The sequence below is a fragment of the Bidens hawaiensis genome, unplaced genomic scaffold, assembly GCF_021521415.1.
Source record: "Bidens hawaiensis isolate Kalapana, Puna unplaced genomic scaffold, B.hawaiensis_p1.1 tig00015232_1, whole genome shotgun sequence".
NCBI classification, from domain to species: domain Eukaryota; kingdom Viridiplantae; phylum Streptophyta; class Magnoliopsida; order Asterales; family Asteraceae; genus Bidens; species Bidens hawaiensis.
Genome location: NW_027492355.1, coordinates 1 through 18,797, shown reverse-complemented (window position 1 = coordinate 18,797; position 18,797 = coordinate 1). Strand labels below are relative to the sequence as shown.

General features: G+C 33.0%; 2 protein-coding genes across 2 annotated transcripts; one reads left to right on the top strand and one right to left on the bottom strand.

Annotated features, from left to right (window-relative positions):
- Window positions 1-1,958: 1,958 nt before the first annotated feature.
- Window positions 1,959-2,961, bottom strand: LOC143548712 (NDR1/HIN1-like protein 13). The gene has a single exon (XM_077039802.1). It carries the CDS (start codon window positions 2,771-2,773, stop codon window positions 2,018-2,020), a length of 756 nt encoding a protein of 251 aa, XP_076895917.1. The 5' UTR covers window positions 2,774-2,961; the 3' UTR covers window positions 1,959-2,017.
- Window positions 2,962-15,499: 12,538 nt separating this feature from the next.
- Window positions 15,500-18,306, top strand: LOC143548720 (uncharacterized). Its single transcript, XM_077039810.1, has 5 exons — window positions 15,500-15,677; window positions 15,762-15,809; window positions 15,902-15,997; window positions 16,513-16,884; window positions 17,885-18,306. The coding sequence occupies exons 1-5, from the start codon at window positions 15,566-15,568 to the stop codon at window positions 18,304-18,306; spliced, it is 1,050 nt and encodes a 349-aa protein (XP_076895925.1). The 5' UTR covers window positions 15,500-15,565.
- The last annotated feature ends 491 nt before the right edge of the window (window positions 18,307-18,797 follow it).

Below are 18,797 nucleotides of genomic sequence, written 5' to 3'. Positions count from 1 at the left end.
GGGGTCGATATCGAAGAAATTAAGAGGGAAGCCGGTATGATGGGATGTAAAGCTGGGGAGATTCCGTTTTTATATTTGGGAATTAAGGTTGGAGCAAATATGAATAGAATCACCAATTGGGAGCCGGTCGTACAGACTTTTAAGAATAGGTTGTCAAAATGGAAAGCTAAAACATTGTCGATTGGTGGTCGTTTGACTTTAATAAAATCTGTTCTTGATAGCTTGCCCACGTACTATTTTTCTCTTTTCAAAGCGCCAAGGAAGATTATCAATATCCTGGAAAGTTTAATAAGGCGGTTTCTATGGGGAGGGACGGATGATGCCCAAAAAATGAATTGGGTTTCGTGGGAGGTGGTAACGAAAGTCATCAAAGATGGAGGCTTGGGTATTGCAAAACTTGATTTGAACAATATTGCGTTGATCAGCAAATGGTTATGGAGGTTTCACGAAGAGAAAAATTCCATGTGGCGAAGAGTGATTGTAGCAATACATGGGACAAGTCGAAAATGGGGAGTCGCCCCGGTTAATTCATCTATAACGGGGACTTGGAAAAACTTGGTAATGTTGTGGAATAGATATAAGGTTGAAGGAGTTGGTTTCAATTGTAAAATACGAGGGAAAATAGGGGACGGGAATCAAATACGGTTCTGGTTAGATATGTGGCTAGGTGACAAGCCATTGAAAGACAAATTCCCGTCGCTATTCTCGTTAGAGAAGGATAAGACAATCTGCGTGGCCGGACGGATACGGTCTATTGGAACGAATCGAATTATGGTTTGGGACTGGAGACGTGCTCCGAATAGACAAGAGGAATCAACATCCAAACATGATTTAGAGAACTTACTCCAAGCGGTACATCTTAACGATAGGGGCGATACATGGGTATGGTGTGATGATAGTAACGATGGGTTCAAAGTGGCTACGGTTAAAAAGTGGTTACGTGGGACCGGAACAAATGGTGATAACTTTGGTTTTTCTTGGAGTAAATGGATTCCAAATAAATGTAACATTTTTATGTGGAGAGCAGTTCTGGATCGTCTTCCTACAAAGACAGCACTAGGTCGAAGAAACATACCGGTTGATAACCAGCTGTGTGTTTGGTGCAACAACAATGAAGAATCGATCGAACATATCCTTACTGGATGTAGCATCTCAGCGGGTATTTGGAATGGTGTTTCTACATGGTGTAAGGTGCCAGGGATGATTTTGTTTCATGTTAATGATTTGGTGAGTATGCACGATCACTGCAGAGTTTCGGGCAATAAAAAGACAATCCTTCACGGGATTATTATCATTGCGTGCTGGAGGATGTGGAGGGCTAGGAATGAAAAGATATTTTCGAGTAAGGAGCCGAACGTAGTAGAGATGATTGCGGACATCAAGACTTTGGGATTTCTGTGGTATAAACATAGATTTAAAGGAGGGGTGGTGGATTGGGATCGTTGGTGTTCTTTCGATGTGATGTAATTATGTATGTTTTTTGTGGTTCTTGACTCTCTATTTTCGTCTTGGAAATAGTGAGTTTTTTTTGTGTTTGGTGTTTAATGAAAGTCAATTTCCAAAAAAAAAAAGCTAATCATGCATAATGTAACTAGTAATAATTACTGGATTGTACTACTATCACTAATAATTTCTTTTAAGGACAGATTTTGGTATCATACCAAAAAATATTGACACTTGTAAAACGACCATAATGATTTTTTCAGTTCGGTAACACTACCAATCAATACACGTGCCATTGAAACTACAAATGACAGTATCGGTACCTTTTCGATACGATAAAGTAGAACACTCATCCTAAATTTAACACACATTCATAACAAAAATTCAATATCCAATTATACAAAACAAAAACACATCCAAACTTATAACGTGATACCATATATTGTGGCATATAATCCTGTACCTAAACACATGCATATTATTATACTATTAATAATGTATTATAACAAAACTAACCACACTAATTTTGACCAAAAATTGACTAAAACCAATCAAATCAAATCACACCTTAAATCTACACCGTCCATTTCCATATCTTAATCCTCACATCCACCTTACACTTAACTCCGCCACTCCCCACCGTCGCCGCCGCCGTTTTACCCACCGGAACCTTAATTCCGTCACACGTAACTCTAATCGTCAGTTTCTTCGTCTTCAGGCTTCCAATCTTCACCTTCACTTTAGTATCCATCTGGGTTTTCAATTCCACACTCTTCTTACTCTTAATCTCAGATTTCAACTTCACCCCATTATCATCACCACCCACAGTTTGACCGGTCAACGCCACCACGGTCCTCAACGCCGTCGTGTTCTTCTTCGGCGAGACGAACGCCGGAATATTCCCGTTGCCGACGTTAACGCCGTGGGATTTAAAGCTAATAATAACCGGATCGTAATATAATAATATCTTCTTATTAGGGTTTCGAGCTAAAGCAGTGAGGTTGAATTTGGTGGTTAATTTGTTTGATGACGTCAGGTTGAATTGAGTGACGTGGAGTGAGGTTATTGAGAACGTGGGACGGTGAGGACGGTAGATAACGTATGTGACGCCGCCGGCGACGGCTGCGATGAGGAATAATATTATTATGGTGACGGTGAGACAGAGGCAGATGGAGCAGCAGAAGCTCCGGCGGTGGGTCCGGCGAGGTTGTGGACGGTAGACTGGACGGGTGGTGTTGTGGAGTAGGGGTTTGGTGGCCGGAAAAGTGAGGTTCGTGGCCGGTGCCGGAGCTCCGGCTGGTTTTCCGGCAGGGTGGATTTTTTCTGCCATTGGGAGTTTGAGATGGTGAATTGAACTGGGTGTGTGTTGATTTAAGCTGGTTGTGTGATTTGACGGTGATTGTGACGGTGACGGTGATGGTGATTGTTAACCGGAGAGGTGGTGGAAGGTAGTTATCGGAGTTGGAGGGAATAATAATAATAATAATATATCAAATTCTTATTATTATTGTTTGTATTTATACTGTGTATTGTGAAAGTTGGGGTTTTGACGGTTTTGGCCCTTTTGTTATTATTATTTTGTGATTGTCACTAGGGTTGTAAACGGGCTGACCCGAGCCACTCCAGGCTCGATCTTGGTTCGATTACAATACGAGATGGCTTAGTTCATCTCGATTTTAAATCGAGTTTTTTTCGTGTGTGTTTTGAGAGAGGTTCGAGTTTTTTAAACAACACTAATTGTCACTTGTGTAAAAGATAAGGATTTGTAAGTTAATTTGAACATGTAGACGAGCTTACAAGAATGTGTCTATCTAAAAGTGGTATGTTTTATACTCCTTGATTAGCGTTGTTGTAAAGATAAAGATGTGAAAAGATAAGTATCTTTGACGATAGGGGTGAGCACGGTTCGGTTCGGTTTGGTTATTGGGTGAAACCCAAACCTAAACCTAAACCTAAACCTAAGCTATCGGTTATTTTATAATACCAACCAATTGGTTTTCGGTTATTCGGTTATTCAGTTTTTGGTTATTTTCGGTTTCGGTTTAGGTTATTTTCGGTTTTTTTTATTGTAAGTAGACATTACAAAAAAAACAAAGAATTCATAAAAAAAAATAGAGTACCTCATACATATTGAATTCAAAATACAAAAATAGACACGTGTTATGTGGAACCAAACAAATACAAAGTTGTTTAAGTAGTAGAGTTTAAAATTCAACAACGTTCTTAATAAAAAAAAACTAAAGGTTTCCCGAATCTTTATTCATTGTCTTATTCGTCTTCAAAGTTTAGACCCAGTCTTGATCATCTTCATCACCATCAATGGTAGATTATTTTGGTGTTATGTTTCTGGTCATTACATCTTAAAAAAAACAAGTAGAAAACATAGGTTCGATTAATCGGTTCGGTTCGGTTTTTTTTTGGTTTTATTAAAATGGATAACCTAACCTAAACCCAAAAATCGGTTTTTCGAAAAACTAAAAATTTAACCGCCGGTTAATACTTCGGTTCGGTTTTTTTCGGTTCGGTTTTATCGGTTATTTGGTTCAGTTCGGTTAATTTGGTTTTATGCTCACCCCTATTTGACGATTTGTAAGATAACTAGCAAATCGTCACGTAAGATATGTAGTCATTTGATTTACTAGGTTTTAATATATATTAAAAGAAAATAAACAAATAAATATTTTATGATTGGTTGTTAATGGAATGAACCAAATAATACTTTGTGGATCAACGATCACACTTATGCATATGGCACTTGGCTTGAAGTATTTGTTTGAGGTGATGAAGTGTTGGCATGGATGCCGCCTTCAAAACACACATGCTTATAATACAAACTATTTTGAAGTAAATGCATCAAATGTTTAATAAGCTGTACGTTAACAATATTACGAAAAGTTTGTTTATTTGATAAACAAGCATACACAATACAAGTATATTATTTAGTTATTACACATCTCTAGTTAAAACTGAAATCGGTTTTCTTTCCTTTTTAAAACAAAGATTTGCGAAATTCTGTCATCTACGAAACTTAAAGTCAAGAGCTCCCAATCCCTTGTTGTTTTGAAGGCTTTGTCTTTAGGCCAAACGTACTGGGCGCCATTTGAGGGCGATAAGGGGCGACGAGGGGCTAGAACACCGCCCCCCGGGCGATTTTAGGACGAATTGGGGCGGGGGCGAGAGCCTTTTGTCGCCTGGAAGAAGGGCGAATTGTGTGTGTGGGGGGGGGGCATGTATGCATATGTGTGTGTTATATATACATATATATTATATATATATATAATATATTACTATTTGTAGCTCCTACACCATTACACTCCAAAAACAAATTCTCACATCTTGCTGACTGGGCGTCACACGACGCAAAACGCCCCAATTTGTAACCCCTCCACTACACATAGCCTTACTAATGAGCCACCAGCCCCTTTGATAAGACTGAAATCGAGTAAAATGCGTATATTGAAACATTATTTATATTTCCCTAAAAATAAGGGAATTTGGTGTATACATGACATTAAAAGTTGGGCTGTCTTTTCCTATTTTTTATAGTTGGTTTTTGACAATTTTGCATGCTTGCATGTGTTATTAGTTTAATGATATTAATTAACAACAATATAAGCATTAAATATGAATTTATATAATAACCTAGGTGTGATATCAAAAGGGGCATTCGTTTATAGAAGTATATTTGTGTTGATTAAGAGTCACGAAATTGACAAGTTGAATATCAGTCGATATATATATATGGGTAAAGTTAAAATATAAAGGACAACAAAAATAAGAAGAGTGAGAAGGAATCTAGTCCATTGATTTAAATTTGAATGGTGAGATTAATTTAATAAATAAAAATTAATGAAGAGGGCATGAAGGTAATAAACCACTTTTGTTGATTTTCTCTCTCCACATGCAAGTCACATGTCAATTCCCCATCATTTTAAAATGTCCATAACTTTTTCATACGACATTATTTTTTTTAAAAAAATTCACCATAATAATAAGCGTTTTTTTATCTTTAATATGAGTATCATATTGTTATATAAAAAAATTAATGCTGTTTCCATTGTGTTATATTTAACAGACGCTGTTTCCATTGTGTTATATTTAACAGACGCTGTTTCCATTGTGTTATATTTACCAGACGCTGTTTCCATTGTGTTATATTTGCCAGACGTTGTTTCCATTGTGTTATATTTACCAGACGCTGTTTCCATTGTGTTATATTTACCAGACGCTGTTTCCATTGTGTTATATTTGCCACACGCTGTTTCCATTGTGTTATATTTGCCAGACGCTGTTTCCATTGTGTTATATTTACCAGACGCTGTTTCCATTGTGTTATATTTGCCAGACGTTGTTTCCATTGTGTTATATTTACCAGACGCTGTTTACATTGTGTTATATTTACCAGACGTTGTTTCCATTGTGTTATATTTACCAGACTCTGTTTCCATTGTGTTATATTTACCAGACTTTGTTTCCGTTGTGTCATATTCACATGACTCATCTTATACACAATAACGCAATAGTTTAACTGCATAATGACACAATAATGTTGTTTCAGACTCTGTCTCTATTGTCTATTGTGTTATATTTACCACACCATGTCTCTGTTGTGTTATATTTAACAGACGCTGTTTCCATTGTGTTATATTTACCTGACTGTGTTTTCATTGTGTTATAATTACCAGACTCTGTATCCATTGTGTTATATTTACCAGACTCTGTTTCCATTGTGTCATATTCACATGACTCATCTTATGCACAATAACACAATAGTCTAATTGCATAATGACACAATAATGTTTATACACTCACACATATGAACTTATATCACACAATAACACAATAGTCTAACTGAACAATGACATAATAATGTTTATACACTCACACAAATGATCGTATATCACACAATAACACAATAAGACACGTTAGACGCAATGAAAAATAAAACCTAAAATGTATCGTCGTTGTTTGAAGTTGTATTTTGCTTCTTTGGGACATTTTTTCTTGTTTCCTTTCTCTTTTTAGTGTCAATAGGTTGTTCTTCAAGCAACGAATTCTGAAGTGTCGCATCCGAGACGGTGATTCAGTCGGAGGTTCGATTGTCGCCGTCAGAGATGACGCCATTGATTTATGAAGGAGGTTCAGTTGAGATTTCAATCGAAGAATGGAGATGGAACAGTTTGTGTTCAGAGGAAAAGATGAAGAAAATGGAACGTTTTTGAAGTTGTTTTTCGCGATGGAGATGTCGCCATTGATGGAGATGTGGCCATTGATTCGCGATGGAGGTTATTTGAGATTCAAATAGCATAATGGAGATGGTAGGGTTTGTGTTCAGAGGAAAAAGTGAAGAATAATAGTGAAGAGAAGTGAAGAAGATGATTAAAGAAAACAGTTCGTATTCTTATTTGAGATGTAAGAGTTTGCCCTTGATTGTCTCTAATATTACAAAATTGCCACCGCCCCTTTTTAAACCATTGATTTTGTTTGAGATTTGATCCAGTGGATGATAATCCTTCTCACCCTTCTCATTTTTTACCCTCTTTGTAGAATAACTTGACCCATATATATATATATACCAAAGATTAGTTGTATATATGGGTTAAGTTATAATAAGAATATTAGTTTTCTTAGGAAGGATAAGAAATAATCTTGTCCATTCATTTTAAAATTGAATGGTTTAGATTAGATCAGAGATATCATAAAGTGTAAAACAAAGGTAAAGAAATAATAGAGATAACACATTTGTTGACTTTCTCTCTCCACATGCAAGACACATGTCAAATACCCCATCATTTTAAAACGTCCATAACTTTTTTATACGACATCTTTTTTTCAAAACAATTTCACCATAATAACGAGTGTTTTTTTTATCTTTTATATGAGTACCATATTGCTTTATAAAAATAAAAAAAAATCGTGGGTTTTTACAATGTGTGTTTTATCATAATTGTGTTTTACAAAATTATGTTATACAAGTGTGTTTTATTTTTTCATAGTGTTTTTTGCATTGTGTTTTTTACATTGTGTTATTTAGTTGTGTTTTCATTGTGTTTTTGTCATTATGTTTTTATTTTCATAGTGTTTATTCCATTGTGTTTTTTACATTGTGTCTTTTTCATTGTGTTTTCATAGTGTTTTATTTTCCGACGAAATTTCCGAAGACTTTTCTGGCAAGGTGGTGGCGGTGAGTGGCGGTGGGCGGTGGTAGTTGTAGGAGATGAGTGAAAATTTAAGTGGGTTTTTGAAATTAAATTAAGTGGGTTTCAATATTAAAGTAGTAGACTAAAATACCCTCATTTCTAGCATTCTTAGAAAAACCAAACTTCTTATTTGATCATTTTGCTGTATATATATACATATCCACTAGTACATATATTTAACCATTTTTGAATAAACTAAGGTCACGTGATAATCTTGTAATTTACTATATTATTGTATTACATTATATACAGTATCGTCTATATATAGTATCGATCCTATGAGATCAATGAGATAAACATAAACCAATAGAAAATAACGTAGCATTTTAGTCAGCAAAAAAGGTTACTTTAGGCAACAAGAGAAGGTTTACAACACTTTCTTATCTATATCATTTTCAAGAAACATGATTAATTTTAGGTAAACTTTAACTTATTTAATGAAATAAGCATTATTCAATTCCTTGGTATGTAACATATTACAATATATACATACAGAAGCTGAGAAGCCGTCAAAAAAAATTACCACTAACCTTTTGTAATTGTTTTTTGAGGATGTTAAACTTTGAATTCGAAAATATTATTCGCTACTTTAATATATAAAATAAAACTTTACGTACATGAAGTTCAAATAAAGTGAAGGTAACGTTAAATTGTTACTTGAGATATGTGATTTCAGAAGTTATACATATTTTATTGGTTGAAGATCGTTTTCCATAAGGTTTTGTTATGAAGAAAATTAATCATCAATAAAGTTTTGAGGTTCGAATATTAATGGTCCCCAACACAGCCATTTTTCATATTATTGCTGTCATAATAAATAAAAAAAAAAATAAATTATGGCAATATCATGTCTACTATAAACGAGTTAAGTGCACACAACTTAAAAAGTATACTTGAAATAGGTTTAAGCTTGGATCAACTTCGGAGTTCAATTTTAAATAGCTTTGAAGTTACAGTGTAAATGTGACGGACTATCCGTGAGCTACTCTAGATCGACTAGCTAAAGACTTAAATTGGATCTTAAGCAACCACAAACATAAACTAGAGCTCATTTAATAAACAAGCTCGAGCCAGGATCTGACTAAACTCGCAAGATTTAACGTACCTATTGATTATATAAACATAATATCCTATATTCTCTATAACAATATATATTTGCAAATAAATATAAAATATAAATATATGACAACAAATAGTCAAATAGCTTAATAGCTAAAAAGTATATAGTTTATTATTATGTATAAAGCTATTCGCTATAATATACATTTTATTATGTTTAATGATCTTAGCATCTTAGGTAAGGGTGTGCATGGGTCGGTTTGAGGCGGATTTGAGCCAAACCTATAACCATAACCGACATGTCGGTTAATGGATAATCATAACCATAACCGACCTGTTATGGCGGTTTCGGTTAATCAGTTTTGAAGGTTATAGTTGGTCGATTATGGGTCAGTTAACCATAACCAGAACAATGTAGTTGGGCATAAAATTTTGGCACACATTATTACAAAACAACGACATGACATAATACAACAAAGTATATAATCCAAAATATTAATACCAAATAATCAAAAAAAAGAATGACATTATACAATCCAACAATGAAATTCAACTTAATTTTATAAAAACATAGAACCAAAATCTCAAAATTATATAATCCAACAATATGTTGGTGGAAGTTAATTCCAAACATATTGTTGGTTAAATTAATGGGTCGGTTCGGTTATGGTGGTTTTGAAAGTATCTTTAACTAAAACCGACCCGTATTTGACGGTTTTTAAAAATTTATTAAACCGACCCATCGGTTATGACGCTTATCGGTTAAAATTGGTTCGGTTACGTCGGTTATGGTTCGATTAATGGTTACAGCGGTTAACTTGCACACCCCTAATCTTAGGATTAATTAATAGCCGTAAATATGTGCTGTTAAATGAGAAAATTAATGTGAGGATTCCAATTTCCAATATTGGGATATCTTGTGACTTGTGAGAAACTAGATATAAATCAACGGCCCAAACCAAATCATAAATTTACAAACTCTTATTGTTCGACAAAAGCCCGATAAAAGCTCATTAAAGAACCACAAATGCAATGCTATTGTTGAATATATTGCTATGTGCCTATGTTGTAATTGTGCTTATAGAATTAGATGAATTACAAATCTATAATTAGAGATAATTGTAATTTGCACCTATGGTCAACACCATAATACATGAAACACAACCACAATAGGCTTCTCAAAGATATTAAATAACCACTTCATATAAATGTTTCATACCAAAAGTGGACATAACAATAACTTATTATGAACAAATAATCTTCATAGGAATCAAACGTAGTAACATATAACTATTAACTACTAAGAAGAGAACCATGTTAGTTAAAAGTTATCGTCGGCTGGCGGCGGACACTCAAAATAACAATGGCAAAGGTCACGACCTTTGCATTGTGAAGCAGAACGTTTTCCATAGAAGGAATTGCACAACTCAATACATAAGTCAAATCTACACATAGGCATGGTGTAATCTTTTTCACACACTTGTTGACTCGTAACCAACTCAGTACCTGCAAACATAGAATATATCAATACATGAATGGTTTTAATATCACATAAACTATTGTCGTGTTTACATCAAAATAGAAGACAAATAAGAAACAAGCTATGCCGCAAGCCCTTTTTGAATAGTAAAATCTATTTTAAAAAAAAAATAAATTGATAGATCTTGGTGTCATAACATTATACAGTCACGTAATTCTTGAAAAACATAATGAATAAAGGGAAAGAGATTTACCTAGTGTCATGAGAACCAGAAGAAATACGGTGACAATCAACGACCTTGCCATTTTAATGTTTGTGTGTTTGTTTTTTCTTTAGTTCCAATAGTAGTACTACAATGCTTATATAGGAGAAGATATATATTGATGAAAGTTAATTGTGTACGTCTTAATTGTAATAAATGAAAATATATATGCAATGAAGGAAATGATTGAATGCTTCCTAAAATCTGGCTATCTTTTTATTTTATTTATTAATTTTAGGAGTAATTTTGGTTCTACGTACATCAATTTTTTTTTATTCTTTTCTTGACCTCTTATTATTGTTTGTATTTATATTGTGTATTGTGAAAGTAAGATTTTTTTTGACAAATTTACCCCTCTTAATATTATTGTATAATCATTACTTGCATAAACTATACGAGATCATTAATGTAATCCGATCGTGTAGAGAAAGTTACGAGTATATCTTTACCTAAAATGTGTAAAGATTAGAGACGTTGTAAAGATAAAGACGTGAAAAGATAAGTCTCTTAAGATGAAAACCAATTACAGTTATGTTAGCTTATAGTTTTTTCTTCAATATATGTTCAACTATGTTCGTTTGTGTGTTTTGCATTCTCGAATGCTCATTCATACTATTAATGAACGAAGATGAATTAATTTATTTTCTTGACGAATGAACACAAACAAGAAAACATTGTTCCTCTTGTGATTGATCGTTTGTATTATTAAAGTAAATTAACAAACATGAGCATGCCCCGTTAGATTCGTTTATTGGGGCTAGCTAGAACATACATGAGACACATAACGTTTTTGTCACAACCTTTCTAACCTTATTGTATATATAACTAGATACGAATCTCTAGTTAAAATATAAAACCTTGAATTGTATGAATACATTAGTTGTATTTTCCTATAAATAAGGGATTTGGTGTAATAAGTAATATATAGCATTTATTACAAATTTAGTTTTACTTTCTAGACTAATAAAAGTTTAATAAGATGCGAACATGCGATGCTATAATTTTATTGTGCGTATGGCTATAATTTAGCAAATTAATATTAAAAAGATTGAGTTAATTAATTTAGTTGTTTGGCTTTTCTAATATTGAGTATGGCATTGGCCTTAGCTAATAGTTTTTCCGGATCGAAAGACGAGTGTATTCGATATAATGAATTTAAACAGTAGTCAATTTGAAAGATTCGTTGACCGTTAAAAAAAAATGAGCTAGGCTATAGACATATAGCATGTTTGGGATTAAGTTTGTGGAATGCTTGTTGGCTTATTGATGTTTTAATAAAACCAATAAGTTAAAATGTGTTTGGCAATCACAAAAATTTTATATATTTTAGCTTTATAAAAGAGTTATAAAAAAACAGTTTTACAAAAACCCAAATCTTAGTTTTTTAAAATGACTTTTTATAAAAAGCCAATAAGCCAATAAAAGTCAATCTTGAACAAGATTCCAATTTCTGATAATTTATCTTCTTGGGCTTTCTGTTATGAGAGAAGATATATAAATCAACGGCTCAATTAAACCCATACAAATACTGTTCGACAAAAGCCCAATAAGAGCCTTTAGTAATGGCATTAGATGAACTATCATTATTTGCAGGTCATTTACGTAATTTGACATGCAAAGACAGGCTCAAAGACAATCAAGTGGAAGGGTCAACTGAAGTAGACTGTCACTAGTAGTGTTTGCTTTTTTGTTTTTTAAAGGTGACGAAATTTCATCAATAAAAACTACTACTTAAAAGCTAAAAAATGTATAAATTGGTTGTGGTTCAATGGTAGAACACTTACTTTACAAGTCAGAGGTAGGAGTTTTAAACCTCACTATCGCCAATTTATATGGAAGATATGAGGGATGACTCTGACTTGCCAGGGTTCGAGTCCTGATCTCACCCGGTTTTACCGGCTCCTCGCTGTCGTGCCATTTGGCGGGCGTGGGGTCGGGTTTTATCCGGTGAATCCCTCAATAGGTGGACCGCTAGGGGCTCCGTACGTCCGGACTAGTCGCCGGCTCGGGCTACCTTTAACCAATGGGAGTCGCGTACGAAGGACCCATCGTTACTTAGTTGGTCGTTAAAAAAAAAGCTAAAAAATACAAGTCACTTAAAGTGGTAAAAAGGAAAAGGAAAACTACACCAATTAGACCATTCAATAGACATGATATTCACCCGAATTTTAATCCGAAACAAAAAACAATATTGCATGTATATCCTTCAAAGCTTTTGAAACCGATGTCGCCTTCTTATTATATAGAGAACCGGTGTTTTTTCTTTATGTGGTTTGATCATTTTCGTCACTTTCATTCAAATTCTTTTTGTTACAAAGTTTTTGCAACCGACTTCACCTTCTTATTCAATATTTTTAATCCAAAAGAACGCCATTGTACATCTTTATGTCCATATATATTTAACCAAAATTTATTATCTTATCAAAACTATTTCTTAAAGAATATAATTATTAAGTGGGTCGATGACAAAATTTAATCGAAACTAAATATTTAGTTTGTTATATGAATAGTAATAAAGGTATGTGACTATTAAAACATTAAAACATTTGGCTACCGGCAATAGTTAAAAAAGAATTAACATTATAAATGGGTTAGGTGATATCCAACACCACATTCCAAAACATAACATCTGACCATGACCACTATTGCGGTCCTCCTTTGCGGTTTGATGGGACAAATATTTTTTTAACAACTGTTCAAACAGTCACGATGACCTTAGCAAATAGATCACGCGGTCGTTTGAAGAATATAGCATGGTAACCCGGCCTATTCATCAAACTTACAACTGGGAAACTCTCTGCTCGAGCTTAAGCAAACTGCTTAATGCGAGACTTGAACACACGACCTCTTATAAAAAAAAGCCATATAGCTATCATTGAACCAATTGGTACACATTAACCTATAATAAAAATAACATTGGAATTAACTTTTAATAATATATTTACAAAGAATAATTGAGAAAATAGAATTAATTATCACATTAAGCTATAACAAAATAAGCTGTTTTATATATTATTAAAAAGACTAAATTATATTGTGTTTTGTACCCATAAGTGTAAATTTAAAGAATTATTCAAACGAATGGTCGTGTGATAAATTTATTTTAATTTTATTGCATTACGTTTATTGTCATGCATGGTTTAATAATGTAAACTGTAAACTAAGTTCAAACTTTATTTAAATATATTATTTAATATAATAAGGCTTTTTTTATCAACAAAAAATGTCAAAATCTATGTAGTCATCACTCATTCACTCACTCCCACTATTTACCTTTTCTCCTTATCTCGCCTTCGGATCATACAATAAAGGACAATGGATTCTGTTTTGTGAAATGCATAGCCACAAATAAATATATATGTAGAAATCTTTTTTTATTTAATGATATGCATGTTTATTTAAAATTATGTTCAAGTCATTTTCATTTTATTATTTCATAAACGGCCTGCACATTTTCTTTTTTCTTGCATTTTTATTTAGTTTGATCATATATTTTTAGACACAAATTTTAGGCATTTAAATAATTTTTCTTTAGTAAAAGAAAATATAAGCACTCTCACATCAATTATCAAGATATACCAAGACGTATTAAGTTTTTAAAATCATAATTTACTTATGTTATTAGCTTAAAATCAGTATAATAAGTAACTTCATATATCTTTACATATAATGTTTTATTAATCCTTTACACACCACAAGTATATGATTAAAGCATAATAATTTCTTTATCAATTAACATGTACCAACTAGTGAAAACTCTCACGTACGGTGTAGCTGAAAACATGTATTAAAAAGTAGATCAGTAAAACATTTACAATGATTAATAATACAAAAGTTTTCAAAGATTGGATGGAGATGATTAAATTTCCAACCAAATAATAAATTAAATTTAATGGGTTTTTAACTTCTCACAATTAATCTCCAAACAAATGATTAAATTAAATGGGTTCTTTTTCTACATTTCAGATAACTTCTCAGAGGGAGTCATAATCATCCTTATTGGGGCACTGAAGAAAGTTTAAAAAGAATTTATATTTTATAAGCAATATCCCCAACTTTCTCTCCAATCAAAATGTTTTGGTCAAATAAAGTTTTTCAAAAAAAATAAATAAATAAATAAATAAATAAAATAGAAACTAAAGTCTCATAAAACTTCTTGCAAAACATGTTTCTAGCTTTTCTTTTTGTTTTCTTGATTTCAGTATCAAAAAGATACCACAATTCCATGAATATATTGGCACAGTACAAGTGTTAAATAATTTAATGCAGATATTGGTTATGGAGTGATCAAAGATTAAAGCTTTTTTTCTGTGGTGGCTTGCTAATGGAGTTTCAAGTGATTTACTGGTTGATCACATTCTTGATTTTGTTTCTTGGCTGTGAATGTCTTTTAGATATACAGGTAACAACTTATCTGTTTTTGAGTTCATGATTTTATTTTCTTGAAGAAATTTAGATGTTTTAATACTCTTTAAGCCACTGGGAACCATGATTATAGTTTTGTTATTGTTCTGTGAAATCAATGTTACATAATGATAGGAATCATATTCTAGTTTTAAGTCCTAATTGTCATTTGTCTATTTTGGGAGGGGGTTAAGTGTAATTGTATTTCTATAAATAGGTATCAAGAGCCAATAGGGAGAGGGGAGTATGTTTTAGGTTTAAGATGGCATTGCCATGGCTCCCGTGTATGCGGTGAGAGAGGGCTAGGCCCGGGAATCTATTGTAACTTTTCTTTACATTTTCATTAATACAATCGGTCATCCTTTTTATCCCTATTATCTTCTCTATTATCCAATCTTCACATATATCAAACCCTATCACATAATATCAATAAGTTGACAGTTTGACTATTATGGTCAAATTAGTCAACTTTTCTAATCCAAATTTGTCATGATCAGTAACAAAAGTTCAAGAACTATGCTACTATTAGTTCAGATTTTTTATTTTTTTTTTCAAATTCAAATTAACAAATGATATATCTTTTGTTCTACATGAATATATGCATATCAATTTGGAATACTAAAAATAACTTGTTTGACCTAAAAAGTCAAACTATCTACAGATCATGGTGTCTCACAGGCCCAAACTCCCACTAGTGATCAATCTTTAACACCCTCAATGCATCATGCAACAAAATGGATCAAACGGCATCATCATCTTCACGAAAAACTTGATCATGTTGCTCCTACGCCCTCGTATCCAGCTCAACCTCCAACTAACATGCCGCAGGGTTAGTTTTGTCATTATAAATATATCCTGAAAACTAGTTATTACATAAAGATTACTAAAGCTTTGATCTTTTTACATTGAATAGGTTCATCCGGTCCTGCACCATTACCGGTTGATCTAATAAGTCAATATGGTAGGCTAAAGTTTGATCTTTTTATAATTTCGTGACGTTTTATTGCTATATCGTTATAATACACTGGTTAATGAAATATTATAATGTTGAAGGGCCTGCAATATCTCCATCAAGCTCTTCTTTGACAAAGGACGCTGCTGCTCCACCCTCGTCGGTTTTCATGCTACCTTCACCACCTCCTAATGAAGGTAAACCGTATGGGTGATTAATATAGGTGACAATTTAAACTCATTCGATTACAAATTGGTCGGTTTACTATTATATTTTAAAGCATATGGTATTAAATTATCAAAAATCTTGCTTTTGTTCCTATTGGTCATTGTTTATGTTCCATTTTGGTCATTAAAGTTTATGCATATTTTCAGGATCATTTCTTTTTTATTAAAGGTGATCGAGTCAAGCAAACCCACCCGTTTTAACTAAATAAAAATATTAGGTTTGGACCCGATCCCATTTAACTTGTGACCCGTCTTTAGTAACACTAACACCAAACTAATCATAACCGAAGTAACTTACTTGATTAAGAAAGCAATAATTTAGTTATAAAATTTTTATAACAGACTTTTACCGCTCACTTATGGTTATATGCGTATAAATAACTTACCATGTTTTTCAATAACCGAACCATTATATATTCGGTTTTAGCCTATAACCGAAGTACCGAACCATGCTCACTTGTAACAATTTCAAACTTTATTTGTAGATTGTACAGCAGTTACCTGCACACAGCCATTAACATACACACCAGCAGGATCACCTTGTGCTTGTGTATGGCCAATTGAAATCAAACTACTACTCATGATATCTCCATACCAATTCTTCCCATTAGTCTCTGAACTCGCCCACGAGATCGCCACCAGCGTTTCACTCAATGCAAGTCAAGCCCGAATCACTGGAGCCAATGCTGTAGGCAACCAGCTAGACAGCACCATCGTTCTTATCAACTTAGTACCGCTAAACCGAAACTTCGATGCCCCCACATCGTATACGATCTACCAAAAGTTCTGGCAGAAGCAACTTTCGATTAAAAAATCTCTATTCGGAATGTATGAAGTCGTAAACGTTACATATCCAGGTTTTATGAACTTATAATCGCATTATCTGCAAATTTGAACAACTTCAAATATTGCTATAAACAAACGAACACGAACACATAATTGAACAAAGATTTTCTGTTCATGTTCGTTCGTTAAGAAAATTGGCATGTTCGTGTTCGTTTATGTTTGTTCGTTTAAAACCTAAACGAACATTTCACGAACATAAACAAACAAACAAACAAACAAACTTAAACCAACATGATTGAACAACCATACTCGAATACACATTACAATGATTTTCTTTTTCAACAAAAAATAACTAAAGTATATGCATATAATTAGGCCTGTAAACGAATCGAACGAACAGAAATGAGGGCATGTTCGTGTTCGTTCATTCAACATTAATCGAACAAATTTTGTGTTCATGTTCGTTCATTAAGAAAACGGACATGTTCGTGTTTGTTGGTTTAAAACCTAAACGAATAGTTCACGAACACAAACGAAGAAAAACAAACAAACTTAAAAGAACATAACAAAACACACATAAATATACATTAATACATATAATCTTAAAGAGGCCCTTTTAAGTTCATATTTATATAAATATAACTACTTACGTATTCATTCACATTTATACAAACATAAATAATCGAACATAAATGAACAGGCGTTCATGAACATAAAACCTGTTTAAACGTGTGTTCATGTTCGTTCGTTTAATTAAATGAACATAAATATTTTGTTCATGTTCGTTCATTTTTTTTAATAATATTAACACAAACCAAGTTACATATGGATAATGGGTAGCTTATTGTTGTTGTTGTTGTTATTATTATTATTATTATTAAATAAACGAACTTCCCACCTAACAGTTCATGAACGTTTGGCTCGCTACACGCCTACATATAATTTAAACAAGCCTATTTTATGTTCATATTTATAAAATATAACTACTACTAATTTAATTTTTATAATTTAAACGAACATAAATGAACGAATATAAATGAAACAGTTGACGGTGTATCTGATCTGAAACAGGGCTTCCACCTTATCCGACTTCGAATCCTTCAAACTCCGACGTAACAATTGACCAATCGGATTCGGTAAATGATAATAATAATAACGGAGTGCATAATAAGCCGGTTGGAGTTGACATACATAGAATTGGTAAAGATAATGATAATGATAGTAAGGTGAATGGAAGCATAGTCGTGGTGGTTATATTATCTTCTGTAACCGCTGTTGTTGTTCTCATTGGAGCTATTTGGCTTTTGTTATTGAAATTAAAATGCTGTGCTGCTTCCGATTTTGAACCCGAGAAGAACCGGTGTACACAACGCCCGTCACAATTGCAACCGTCAGGTAACGGTGTGTTGTGTGCAAGTTTAGGTTCAGTTTATTCGGTTACTTTGTCGTTTTTTGTTTCGGTTAATGCGGTTAATAATCAAAACCAAACTTGACATAAATTTTTTTGCTTAGAAAACAGGGTGTGCATTGGCCGGTTTTAAAACCATTTTGTTTCGGTTTTTTCGATTTTGTCGGTTGAACTTGAACCTTTTCGGTTAATTTCAGTTGATAATCAAAGCCAAACTTGGGCTAAATTTTTGTTTAAAAATTAGGGGTGTGCATGGGTCGATTTTGGGCTTTACTTTTTCTTAAAACTGTTCAGTTTCGGATTTTTCGATTTTAGTTTTTTTTAGTTTTTGGTTTAGGTTCCCACCTCCCGGTGCTTTTAGTTTTGTCATTTGAACTTGAAACTTTTAGATCCAAGAAAAAAAATAGTCTGAAAATAATGAACTTGGGCTTACATCATTTGCGCATTGTCATTAGTAACTATCACATTTGGGCTAAAATATGGAGTTACATATTTAATAAATTCTTATAAGTTGTTTAAAATAAAAATAAAACATAATAATAAAGTGAAAATCTATAAATTCGGTTTTTTCGTGTT